Source organism: Physella acuta, unplaced genomic scaffold (genome assembly GCF_028476545.2).
Source record: "Physella acuta isolate Inbredline_101_S28 unplaced genomic scaffold, ASM2847654v3 ptg000174l, whole genome shotgun sequence".
Lineage (NCBI taxonomy): Eukaryota > Metazoa > Mollusca > Gastropoda > Physidae > Physella > Physella acuta.
In genome coordinates, this window is record NW_026731693.1 from 541,608 (window position 1) to 554,677 (window position 13,070).

The following is a 13,070-nucleotide window of genomic DNA, read 5'->3' on the forward strand; positions in this document are numbered from 1 at the left end:
TTCTATTCCAGTGGCTGGAAATCTTCCTGCTGCTTGAATGTCGAGCTGGATTGTTGTGATTCTGAGATTATGTAGTCCTACAAGTAGAAATATTAAGAAATAGGTATAATGACATTTACATTGGTGACTCCGAGATTACACAAGCAGTGCAAGTTGTGAAGTTAGGACTAGAGAAAATGACATTTATCTGTGTGCATTCTGAATTGTGTAAATGTAGGGTTACAACTCACACTTATATGTTTTTTTATGAATTAATGTGAGTAACCAAGGTGAATAATTCTGTATGGAGATGTAAGTGGATTTTTTGTCTTTTTTATTTGTATTAGGAACTCAAGTAATGTTTTCTTAAATATGAAAGACTGGCTAGGTCTTATTTGTGTTGTGTGTTGCTTCTTTTGCTTTTGCTTTTGCTTTTAACATATATATATATATATATATATATATATATATATATATATATATATATATATATATATATATATATATGACATCAAATGAAGATAAATAAATTTATCAACTGTGTTACAAAGTTTCATTTTTAGTTAAATATTGATGTTGTATTAGTGTGAGGTAGTTAGTTGTCCTCAGGTCTGGAAAACCTTTCCCTTTTCCAAAGGGTAATGCACGGATTTGAGGGAATAATTACCATTACCACCACCATCTCTCTTTACATCAGTAAAAAAAAAACAACCCATACCTTACATGTGTATAAAGAGAAAAAATTATTATGATTTTCGAAGCATTTTATTTTCTACTCTAATCACAAAATTTATTTTGGTAAACGCCATTTTCGAGTTTGGGTACAAGGCCGACCTTACAAATTTAATTGACTGGTCTTATCTTCATTTCACTGTAAGACACTGAGGCGTGAACCCCGGTTAGTGAGTACCAGTTCAGTCCCTTGTATTGCTCTGTGCTTCCCCACAGTCCATTCAAGTTGGACACGTGACAATGTGAGTACCAATAACCGCCCTGCAGCAGAACAGCACAGTTGGTATCAGCACTTCCGTCGTTGTCCCGGTCATACGTGCTAAACTTAGAATCGTAGTGGCTCAAGAACCCATCGACTGTGTTTCCAGAAAACCCGCTAAGTTTTAGTCTGTAGCCTTCCTGCTCCCCGTAAACTCGAAATCGTGAGTACTCCGCGTAGTAGCTGGCTTGGTTAAACTTTAGATCAACGCGTAACTGGTAACTTCGGAGTGACGTAATTCGGTGAATATTTTCGTTCCCCAGGTAAAAGTCGCCGTTGAAGTTGCCGAAGCCGTATTTGTACTCCTCCCAGCCACGGTAGAATGACGTGTTCCCGTCCACTCGTCTCTGGATGACCGTCCAGCCGCCTCCGTCCGTCTGTGTGTCGCACATCACTTCCAGACCGCTGGACAGGATGACCACAGGTCTGGGGTCAGTGCTGTCCACGTCTCGACAGGTGTCTGGTGACGTAGGACAGCTGACTTCCACTCTGCCAAACTTATGTTTGCTGTCACTTGTAATGCCTTAAAAATAAATAACAGTTTTATATATTTGTTTTTAACTGATGTCCATGTATAATGCAAGATTATTCCGATGTTCATCTTTCCTTATCTAAACTATAGTCACACTTCATCACACACAAAATCAGTCCAGCAAACCCTCATATAATTCCACCCAAGATATTCCTGTCCTGATATAATTTAAAAAATACAAAATATTACTTTCATTCGTTTCTAGCCACCCCCCTTTCCTAACCAATAGTAATAGTAGATCATTTTAAACGCCTTTCAGAAACTCATTTCCCCCTTTATGTGCGTGATTTTATGTAGGGTTGCCAGGTGTCCAGTTTTGAACTGGACAGTCCAGTATTTGAGCAGACTGTCCAGGATAAAATAAATATAAATACTGGACAAGTATATGAATAATACTCTGTTACCCCCCCCCCCCTTCTTCTGCTTTGCGGCATACCTGAGAAGGGAAGGATGGAAAGGTGTCCAGTATTTTCGGAAAAGGTATCTGGCAACCCTAATTTCATGTATTGTCGACCTCCGCATGCATTTTAATTCAAGTATTAATTATCTACAAAACAGGTAGTAAAAGACCTCTTACTCTCTAACTCGTATAATAAAAATCATATAAAGATTGAAAATATCTTTAGATTTGCCGAAACATAGCAACAGTTATTCTGAAGAAATTGAAAGAATATCAATTTGTGTATGCTACAGACCTTGTACTATTCTAATTCTCAACCTGGCCCCAAATCTAACGTCAGCCCTAACTCTAATCATATTTCCGAATATATTACTATGTAGAACACAATATACAGCTAAAAGAGAAGTCCCCAAATACATTCAGAAGCCTACTTTGTAAATTACTTACAGTAAGAAGCAAACACCTTCAAGAAAATCATCGCCCCGATAAGACACCACACCAAACATCTGTAAGCCATCTTGATCTTCTTTAATTAACTTAGTTTCTTCTGCTCAGGAATACAAATCTAAAATGCTACAACATTGGAACATCTTTTTATAGCAAAGCGAACAAGGATGTAACGCATTTGTTATTGTACTAAGTGATAAAATTATCGAATACGATAAAATATCGACCAACATCCGGGTATAGGTCTACACATGCTAAAAAATAAACATGTGCCAATAAACTTCTATCTTTCGTTTGATACAATAACAAGACTTTTTTCCTGACCTTGGCGAACTGTATTTTCCTTGTCTATAATGTAATCTACATCACGCAGCGTCACAATCAACCTGATATATCCTAAACTGGGCCCGGTTGAAGAATGTATTCGCTTCTAGACAGTATAGCTTAATATTGTCAATACAGCTCCCGTCCGTTCAGTTCATGATAATACAACATCCTACAAATAAGGCTTCCGACAAATAACCGCCGGAGATCGGGAGAGGGGGGGGGGGGGGCTTTTTTCTCCAACATAAACAACCTTTTTAAAATGGGGTGGGGGCAAAAAATATATCGTTTGCCCCTGGCTCAGGAAGGGGTCGCTACGCCTCTGGTCATACTTGAAGGTTTTCAGCTCTTGACACTAATTAAACTAATGATATTTACGTTGATCTAACTTTTCATTAAACTCTTGCCTTGCATTAAGAACTCTCAGAGATGTCAGCTCTCGCTTTTCACTAAGCTCTCGCCTTGTATTAAGAACTCACATTTAAGCTCTCGGCTTGTATTAAGAACTCACATTTAAGCTCTCGCCTTGTATTAAGCTTCTACAAAATTAAACTCCTCCCGAATTTTAAGCTGCTGCCGTTAATTATGATCAAGCTGGTAATTTCTCTCCCAAAGTAACACCAACACAGCGCCGTTAAAGCCGTTTAACATTACATACCAATTTTACATTAAGCTTTTGCAACACAATAACCTTCAGATTCGAAATGGTAACTTTTTGTATTATTAACGACTTATTTCTTGCTACAAACCATTTTGATTTCAAGAAAGACACGTCTGAAACGTTACAGTAAAAACGTTTTTACAGTAATGCTAACCAGGATATTATATAGACTGTTATTGTACAACGTGATAACATAGTTTGAATTAGGTAAGGAGAGGTCGGAAAACAAACTGTTTACACAGAAGATTGTAAACAACAGTATATGTGACCTGAATTAAACGATGTACTGTTGAAAACAAGACTAGCCTTCCACATTTATTTTATTGGATATGGTGTACACACATATATTCAAGAAAACATTTTTTCCTCTTTAAATTTTGCAGTTGGTGTCACCCCCCCCCCTACAAAGAAATAAGTATAGGCCACACACACACACATATATATATTCAAGAAAACTTTTTTTCCTCTGTAAATTTTGCAGTTGGTGTCACCCTCCCCCCCCTCTCACCAGCTGATAGCTTTAAAAGGTGCACAGTTATTAGTAACGACGTTTATCTACAGTTGTTAATACAGCTAAGTAGGCGTTGTTTTCTCTAGAGTTAGCAGGTTTGAGTAATAGTGAGAGCGTTAAGACTTTTTTTTTTTAACTATAATCAATTACTGAACAGACAAAATATTTTTTTCTATATATTTTGTTCCTTTTTTTTTTGCCTTGGTGTCACCCCCGTAAGTGGTGTCACCCGGTGCGGTCAACACCCCCCACCCCCGCCTCGCCACTGGGTGTACTCATGAATCCAGAGACCTGTATCCCAATCATAAAATAAAAAAAAACACAAAGTTTATTTTAGCCCCATTAGTTGCACTAATGCTGTAGTTGTACGTCTGTGCTGGTTTTAGAGTAACAACCACAAACGATGCAGATTTAGCAGCGGGTTGCTCCACTAAATCACCATTGGAGTTTGTCAGTGTCAGTTGGTAAGCCGCCACCAGACCTTCAGATGGACCGAATTCTAGTCGATAGCCGTACTGATCACTTGTGGTATTTACAGATAGTAGTACAACATTTCTAATACGATCTGGCTGAGCAGGATCTATAAATAAAAGTAAATTGATTCGTTGGATTTTTTTTTTCATAGAAATTATTTGTCTATTGAATAAAACTAGGCTAAAATATTGTAATCACTTTTTTTGCAAAACATGAGCTGTATTTTCAACTAATACGAAGTTATGTATTTCCATTTCTTCCAAAGGTTTTAAAGTAGAAATACAACAAGTGTATATTTGGGAGTACTTACGAATTATGAATTCATCTTAAATATGGGTTTAGAGTTTTTCTATGTATGTATGATATTTAAGATACAAATTCTAAATTACTATTTCATAATGATTAATTTACAAAACAAAAATACAACTTATTTGTGATTTGAAGAGGATAGAGGCAAGTAGAAATAAAATGGATTGGCGTTATTCTTGTTATTACATATTAAACTTACATATTACACTTAGCAAGTTGGTGACAGGGGTTATAGTATAGGCGAGTTGTAACTTGGGTTAATTAATATGGCGATGAATAAGTGGGTTAAAGTTGCCAAGGGTCGGGGCTTAGTGTTCTAGGTTGGTTCTTAACTATTATATTTGTATGTGTACCAACAGGTTACAAGATGTTGCTGCAAATTACAGTACCTGTCTCCACACTTCTTGTGCTTGCTGAATCCTCAGCACAAGTGGGGGAACTTGTTGGATGCGTGAGAAGGAACAATGTGTACATGACTGGCATAAAGATTGGAGGAATAAATGACCAAAATTTGAATCGGTTTCAACATGCTGTTTCTCGGTCTGGTTCGGCGAGGTGAAGTAAAAGACTGATGTCGTAATGTAGTTCAGTCTTAGTATCGTTCGTTCAAGTCGTCACATGTATTGTTTGGGAACAGGGCATTACCCCCCCCCCCCCCGTCAAGGTCTAGGCCTAGGCCTAGGTCTAGGCCTAGGTCCAGGTCCAGATCTAGGTCTAGGTCTAGGTCTAGGTCTAGGTCTAGGTCTAGGTCTAGGTCTAGGTCTAGGTCTAGGTCTAGGTCTAGGTCTAGGTCTAGGTCTAGGTCTAGGTCTAGGTCTAGGTCTAGGTCTAGGTCTAGGTCTAGGTCTAGGTCTAGGTCTAGGTCTAGGTCTAGGTCTAGGTCTAGGTCTAGGTCTAGATCTAATTCTAGGTCCAGGTCTAGGTCTAGGTCCAGGTCCAGGTCCAGGTCTAGGTCTATATATATATATATATATATATATATATATATATATATATATATATATATATATATATATATATATGTATATGTAATTTTTTACTAAGGGGTGTGACACCATTAAGTGCCGCACCGGGTGACACGCGAACTCGCTAGAGCACTGAGTAGTAGCATCCTACGTCTTCGAAATAAAAACTTGGTGCTTGACTTCATTATGGAGACGAGTACTAGTGCCTGGGGGGGGGGGGGGGAGGGGTGCAAAATATGCAGATATTAAAAAAATAAATAAAGTAGTCATATTTCAGAATACATTCAATACCTTATTCATATTTTATATTTAAATAAGATATGATATTGCAGTGTTGAAAAATAGAAAGGATTTACTTTGAATTAAATACATTGTAAAAAAGAGTTATATCAGAACTATTTATAGTATCCTCGAAATTTGTATTAAATAAATGTACTCAAAAAATTCATTTAAAATGTTTTAATAACGAGCTAGCATGTAATAATGCAGTAAAAATGAGAAAATAAATGATATTCTTTAAATATATAATAACGAGAAAAATGGCCCATTGAGGAAGGATACACCGGGCGCTAGGTTGATAGTGCTGTCTCTTTTCTCTAAACTAAAACCAACCCACCCCCCACACACCCCCACCCCCACCCCCCACCCTACCCCCCCAAAACACACCACCCCCCACCCCCACCCACCCCCACCCCCCAAAAAACATGTCTACCGTCCCATTCAACGAAATATAATTATATACTTTTTCCAGTGTCCGCCCCCTCCCCGAAAATTCTACCCCCGCCCCCGAAAATTTCAAGTACCCCCACCCCTCTCCGGGGAGGAAAAAGTCTGAAAGAAACACTGGTGTCGCGCTTAGCCACTACCCGAAGAATTGTATTAAAGAAATTTCAAGAAAACCACTTTTTAGATTAGACACATTAATTAGGCGGTAATTTTATTATAGAGTATCGATGAGGAAACCACCCCACCCCACCCCCCCCCCCCACACACCACCCCCACCCCCCACCCCCACCCCCCACTCCCAAAAAAAACATGTCTACCGTCCCATTCAACGAAATATAATTATATACTTTTTCCAGTGTCCGCCCCCTCCCCGAAAATTCTACCCCCGCCCCCAAAAATTTCAATTACCCCCACCCCTCTCCGGGGAGGAAAAAGTCTGAAAGAAAAACTGGTGTCGCGCTTAGCCACTACCCGAAGAATTGCATTAAAGAAATTGCAAGAAAACCACTTTTTAGATTAGACACATTAATTAGGCGGTAATTTTATTATAGAGTATTGATGAGGAAGTTTCTTTTGAGATGGGGAGGGGGGGGGGGGGGGCTCAGACGTTCTTACGCGGGGGGTGGGGCTTCGCCCCTACCCGAAGAATTATATGCAAGAAACTCTTCACGCAAACCATTTAGATTAGACAAAATTTCCTTTTTTTCAATGTTTACGCGAGAATCAATGACGTCATATTACTGTGTGCACTCTCTGGTTTGAGATTATGTTCTACTCTATGCTAAATGTGACCGCGTCATACTTCGTTTTTCGAATTACTGTGCATGTTTTTATTTTGCTTGTGTTTTCTCTAGAGCGTTCTTGTCAGACAGATAGATAGATAGATAGATAGATAGATAGATAGATAGATAGATAGATAGATAGATAGATAGATAGATAGATAGATAGATAGATAGATAGATAGATAGATAGATAGATAGATAGATAGATAGATAGATAGATAGATAGATAGATAGATAGATAGATAGATAGATAGATAGATAGATAGATAGATAGATAGATAGATAGATAGATAGATAGATAGATAGATAGATAGATAGATAGATAGATAGATAGATAGATAGATAGATAGATAGATAGATAGATAGATAGATAGATAGATAGATAGATAGATAGATAGATAGATAGATAGATAGATAGATAGATAGATAGATAGATAGATAGATAGATAGATAGATAGATAGATAGATAGATAGATAGATAGATAGATAGATAGATAGATAGATAGATAGATAGATAGATAGATAGATAGATAGATAGATAGATAGATAGATAGATAGATAGATAGATAGATAGATAGATAGATAGATAGATAGATAGATAGATAGATAGATAGATAGATAGATAGATAGATAGATAGATAGATAGATAGATAGATAGATAGATAGATAGATAGATAGATAGATAGATAGATAGATAGATAGATAGATAGATAGATAGATAGATAGATAGATAGATAGATAGATAGATAGATAGATAGATAGATAGATAGATAGATAGATAGATAGATAGATAGATAGATAGATAGATAGATAGATAGATAGATAGATAGATAGATAGATAGATAGATAGATAGATAGATAGATAGATAGATAGATAGATAGATAGATAGATAGATAGATAGATAGATAGATAGATAGATAGATAGATAGATAGATAGATAGATAGATAGATAGATAGATAGATAGACAGACAGCGAAACTATTATTATAGATGGACTATCTAAATACATACATTTATCTTTCCGCCCAAAAACACCCATATCAGAAATACAGTCAAAGGGAAACAATTGCAAAAATACTTCGTAATTCTAGAAAGTATTGTTTTTGTCCTTGGTAGCTTTATTTTTCACTCTTTTATGTGTATAAACATCAATTACATATGATTTATTACGTTTATTCGCGTTTTCGCGACATCCTGCAACAAAACATAAGAATGTACTTAGGTGGCAAGTACTGAGGAAAGTACCCTTTGCAGTGCTATTGAGTACCTATATCACGGGCATTATAATGGCATTTAGTACCAACAACTTAAGTACTGAGTACCCACATCAGAGACACTGAGCACTCACAGATTCAGCACTAAGTACCATAACAGTAGCACGTAGTACCACACGCAGAAACATTGGATACCAACATCATTAGCAGGAAGTGCCTACACCAGTGGCACTGGGTACCCAGAGGTGTCCGGTCATAAAAAACCCTGGACAAAAACCCCCTGGACTAAAAAACACCCGACATAAACCCCCTGGACAAAAACCCGGGAGCCGTACCCAGAACAGTCGCACTGAGTACCCACAACAGCTGCATTGAGCGTGGAGAAAATAAACAAAGGCAGAACACTATCATTAAAATAGTATTTGTTGTTAAGCTGTGTGTATATAGCAAATATAAGTCAAATGAGAAATATGCGTCTTTATTAGTTGATCCTGAATAGGAGTTCACGGAAAGGGCGTAACCAGGGACAACTAAGGCTTTACACATTGGGGAAGTCTTTTTGTATGTAGTGTGTTACTGTAGAGTGTAGACTCACTGCAGAGCAATAGAACCTTGACAGCAATGCTTCAGAGTATCTATTCATAAGAGAAAGACTATGAGCAGGTGCAGCAGAGTTATGTAACTCTATGCTTGAGCTAATAAAACTATAGCTCTCATGAATTTTACAAGTGAGTTTTTGCTATTCTATTGTTTGTGCGTTGATATTTAGAGAAATGTCGCGAATTCGCTAAATACCGTAACAGTGTTGAAAAAGATATGTAACCATACTAAATATTTTCAAAAGCCGTTAAAAAAATAAAGCAAACGATGAAATTATAATTACATCTGTAAAAATTAAAGCCGTTTGGGATACATCGATTACACTCAATTTGGTATCGAATGTAAGCTGTTGAAAAGCCGTTTAGAATTGTTTTCTCAATTTAAATATTTTAAAAAAAAACGCCCTTAACCACTCATTTAAGTAAACCAGAAAGGCCAGGAAAGGTAAAACAATGAGTCAGAACAATAGAACGACCGCATTATCACCACAGCCAACTAAAATAGTAGTTTTGGGATAAAGCAGGGATGGCCTAAAAATGTGGAGAGCGTGGGAGTTCGATAAATGGTAACATAAAACCTCTATTCAATTGTAACACGCGATTCCGTGAGTGAAGAGCAATGAGCGTTTTAAATACGCATATTGATTTTTTTGTCAAGATGGATTATACTGTCAAGAGAAAAGATTTTTTTTTTTTTTTGGAGAGCGTTGATGATTTAGAAGAAGGATTTTATTGTAGGGGATGTTAATTTAAAGCGCCATGTTAGTGAGATGTGCGTGTGTGTGTATGTGGGGGGGGGGGGGTTGTGAGTGAGTTTATTCTGTCTGGCCTCATTATTTGCTTATTAGAGGGTGTGGATGGGGGAGATACCAGTGATATTAATCTAAAATAATCAGTGTGAAGGGCAGTTATTATAGTAATTTAGTGTGAAGTTAGGTGTTTATCATGTGCGTAATATTTTTGTAGGACAACAACAGTACGAAAAAAAAAGTTCGAGCGCATAATTACATTAATTTTTTTTATAAAAAACCGGGAGTGATTTCCCCTAAACTCTGACGAATATTCTTATATAAAACAAAAGGGGATGGGAACTCCATTTTAAAAAGGCCTATCATCAATACATACACTAGTACTCAAATAAGATACAGTGGCTATCTAACAGTACAGAATATCTAACAATACATAACTAAACTACATTAACCTTGTGGACTAAACTTAAGTTGAATTCATCAAAGATTATAAATTACTGGGCCCCCTGGACAAAAACTATTTTGGACATAACCGCCCCCCCCCACCCCGCGACATAAACCCCTGGACAAAAACCCCCCGCGGCATAACCACCCCTGGATATAAACCCCCCCCCCCCCCGACTGAGGTTTAATAAGGAAATAATAACGATGATGAGAACCAAGAAAAACTAAATTAAATTAAATTAATGTAATTTTTAACGACTAACGATTCTGGTGCCGAGTCAAAAGTAGGATGTTTTATTTGGAAGTAAGGACAACCTTAGCTTATTGGAGATTAATCAGCACTGGTTTATGGATGGTACATTCAAGATTATGATTATGATTATGATTATGATTATGATTATGATTATGATTATGATTATGATTATGATTATGATTATGATTATGATTATGATTATGATTATGATTATGATTATGATTATGATTATGATTATGATTATGATTATGATTATGATTATGATTATGATTATGATTATGATTATGATTATGATTATGATTATGATTATGATTATGATTATGATTATGATTATGATTATGATTATGATTATGATTATGATTATGATTATGATTATGATTATGATTATGATTATGATTATGATTATGATTATGATTATGATTATGATTATGATTATGATTATGATTATGATTATGATTATGATTATGATTATGATTATGATTATGATTATGATTATGATTATGATTATGATTATGATAATGATTATGATTATGATTATGATTATGATTATGATTATGATTATGATTATGATTATGATTATGATTATGATTATGATTATGATTATGATTATGATTATGATTATGATTATGATTATGATTATGATTATGATTATGATTATGATTATGATTATGATTATGATTATGATTATGATTATGAATATGATTATAGTTATAGTTATGGTTATGGTTATGGTTATGGTTATGGTTATGGTTATGGTTATGGTTATGGTTATGGTTATGGTTATGGTTATGGTTATGGTTATGGTTATGGTTATGGTTATGGTTATGGTTATGGTTCTGGTTCTGGTTCTGGTTCTGGTTCTGGTTCTGGTTCTGGTTCTGGTTCTGGTTCTGGTTCTGGTTCTGGTTCTGGTTCTGGTTCTGGTTCTGGTTCTGGTTCTGGTTCTGGTTCTGATACTGGTTGTGGTTGTGGTTGTGGTTGTGGTGTTGGTGTGAACGGGATGTGTTTTTGATGCTAGTGGGTTATCCCCCCACCCCCCCTTGTTTCCCCCGACACCTGAACTGGGACAGCCGTTACCCGAAATGAAGGCATCCCCGCCCCACCTAGCGATGTGCAGGCTAGGGGAAGTACCGGTCGTCTGGTCTTTGACCTGAGTCCATCCCTGCTGACCTGGGATGCAAATTTGGGGAAACACGTAATGAGATACCCTATTGTATTCGAGGTTAAACCAAAGCATAGACCCTAAGTTGGGTGGTGAGGGCCAGAGAGATAGGACAGTTGAACGTTAGCCTCGTGAGGATGTAGACGTGTTTTGATTTGTAATGTGTGGTAGGACTGGCCCCTAAGGCCGGCCACTATTGATGAACACATTTCTCCTCTTTTTTAGACCATACGAAGACTATCATGTAGTGTTTAGTTTCACTATCGATTAAATTGAATTAACTGAGTTGAGATTGTGTTGGTGTCTCCTTTAACAATCAAGTAATCTACTGTTTATTTGTTTAATTCACCACACAACTGTTTGACCTTTCACTGCAGTCATCAACGACATCAAATTATGTACCAATTATATTGATGACGTCATAACAGGATAGTAGTATTTATTATATACTAAAGTTACGTTCCCTTTAGGACCTGATGGCAGATGAAGTAAAGATCACAATATTATATGACCTCGGCATAAAGGTATAGTTTATTCATAACTATGCTGTCTTTACTTTTTCTAAATCAGATACCCATCAGAGTTGGGTGGTATAAGGGACGAACAACGACTCTAGCCTGGGACCAGAACATGAGATTTTTCGGTTAGCAGTCGAATGTTCTACCATTCTACCACGCCGTCCCATGTATATTTTTAACACGTTTTTCTTAACTCAGCTTCGCGTTTGTTTGTTTGTTTGTTTGGATGTTTGTTGTTAAAATTGACATCGAAAATTAGCCCACTTCTGATTGCTCTACAGATCTGAAATTTGGCATGCAGGTTACTTTCGCCTAACAATTTCAGATGCAATCATAAAAACTAGCAATTAGAGACCGTAATTAGCTTAATTTAATTACGCCCCAAGGACCATAAAATTGAGGACATGATTTCTAAAGATACCGACAAGACTGGAGGCCTATAGACACAGTTACTTCAGCCCCAATCGATGTGAGCGCGCTGGCCGTGATCGTATAGTGGTTAGTACTTCGCGTTGTGGCCGCGACAACCCAGGTTCGAATCCAGGTCGCTCAAGATTTTTAGTCCGTGTATTTATAAACACTTAGTCAAGTCATACTTAATCAAGTCATTAGATAAAGTAGAAAATAAACTATATAAAAAACTTTTTTAAAAACCACGTTTTTCATGTGTAAAAACGGACTAAAAAGGAGAAAATAAAATACTTTAAAAAAACTTTTTAAAAAACCACGTTTTTCTTGTGGACTAAAAAGTAGAAAATAAATTTTCATACATTTGATGACAAAAAACGTGGGTCGGGCAGATGGGTCGGGAACTTTGATGGTGAACGTACCCACGTTTTTTGTCATCAAATGTATGAAAATTTATTTTCTACTTTTTAGTCCACAAGAAAAACGTGGTTTTTTAAAAAGTTTTTTTAAAGTATTTTATTGTATCTGTAAACGTAAACGAAAGTGTATATTCAGGTCATGTGTATTAAGTATCTGTGATTATATACAAAACACCAACTCTGAGAAATATTTATTATGATT

The 13,070-nt window shown here is 36.5% G+C and overlaps 1 protein-coding gene across 1 annotated transcript; it reads right to left on the minus strand.

Annotated features, from left to right (window-relative positions):
• Positions 1-722: 722 nt before the first annotated feature.
• LOC131936281 (ficolin-1) lies at positions 723-2,541 on the minus strand. The gene is made up of 2 exons (XM_059293196.1): positions 2,350-2,541; positions 723-1,493 (listed from the first exon to the last, which is right to left on the minus strand). The coding sequence occupies exons 1-2, from the start codon at positions 2,417-2,419 to the stop codon at positions 823-825; spliced, it is 741 nt and encodes a 246-aa protein (XP_059149179.1). The 5' UTR covers positions 2,420-2,541; the 3' UTR covers positions 723-822.
• Positions 2,542-13,070: the final 10,529 nt, after the last annotated feature.

Bases quoted from the DNA above. Each gene is read 5' to 3' on its own strand.
- LOC131936281 (XM_059293196.1), bottom strand. From the start codon at position 2,419: ATGGCTTACAGATGTTTGGTGTGGTGTCTTATCGGGGCGATGATTTTC. The intron at 1,494-2,349 runs GTAAGTAATTTA...TTTATTTTTAAG, and splicing joins GAAGGTGTTTGCTTCTTACT to GCATTACAAGTGACAGCAAA.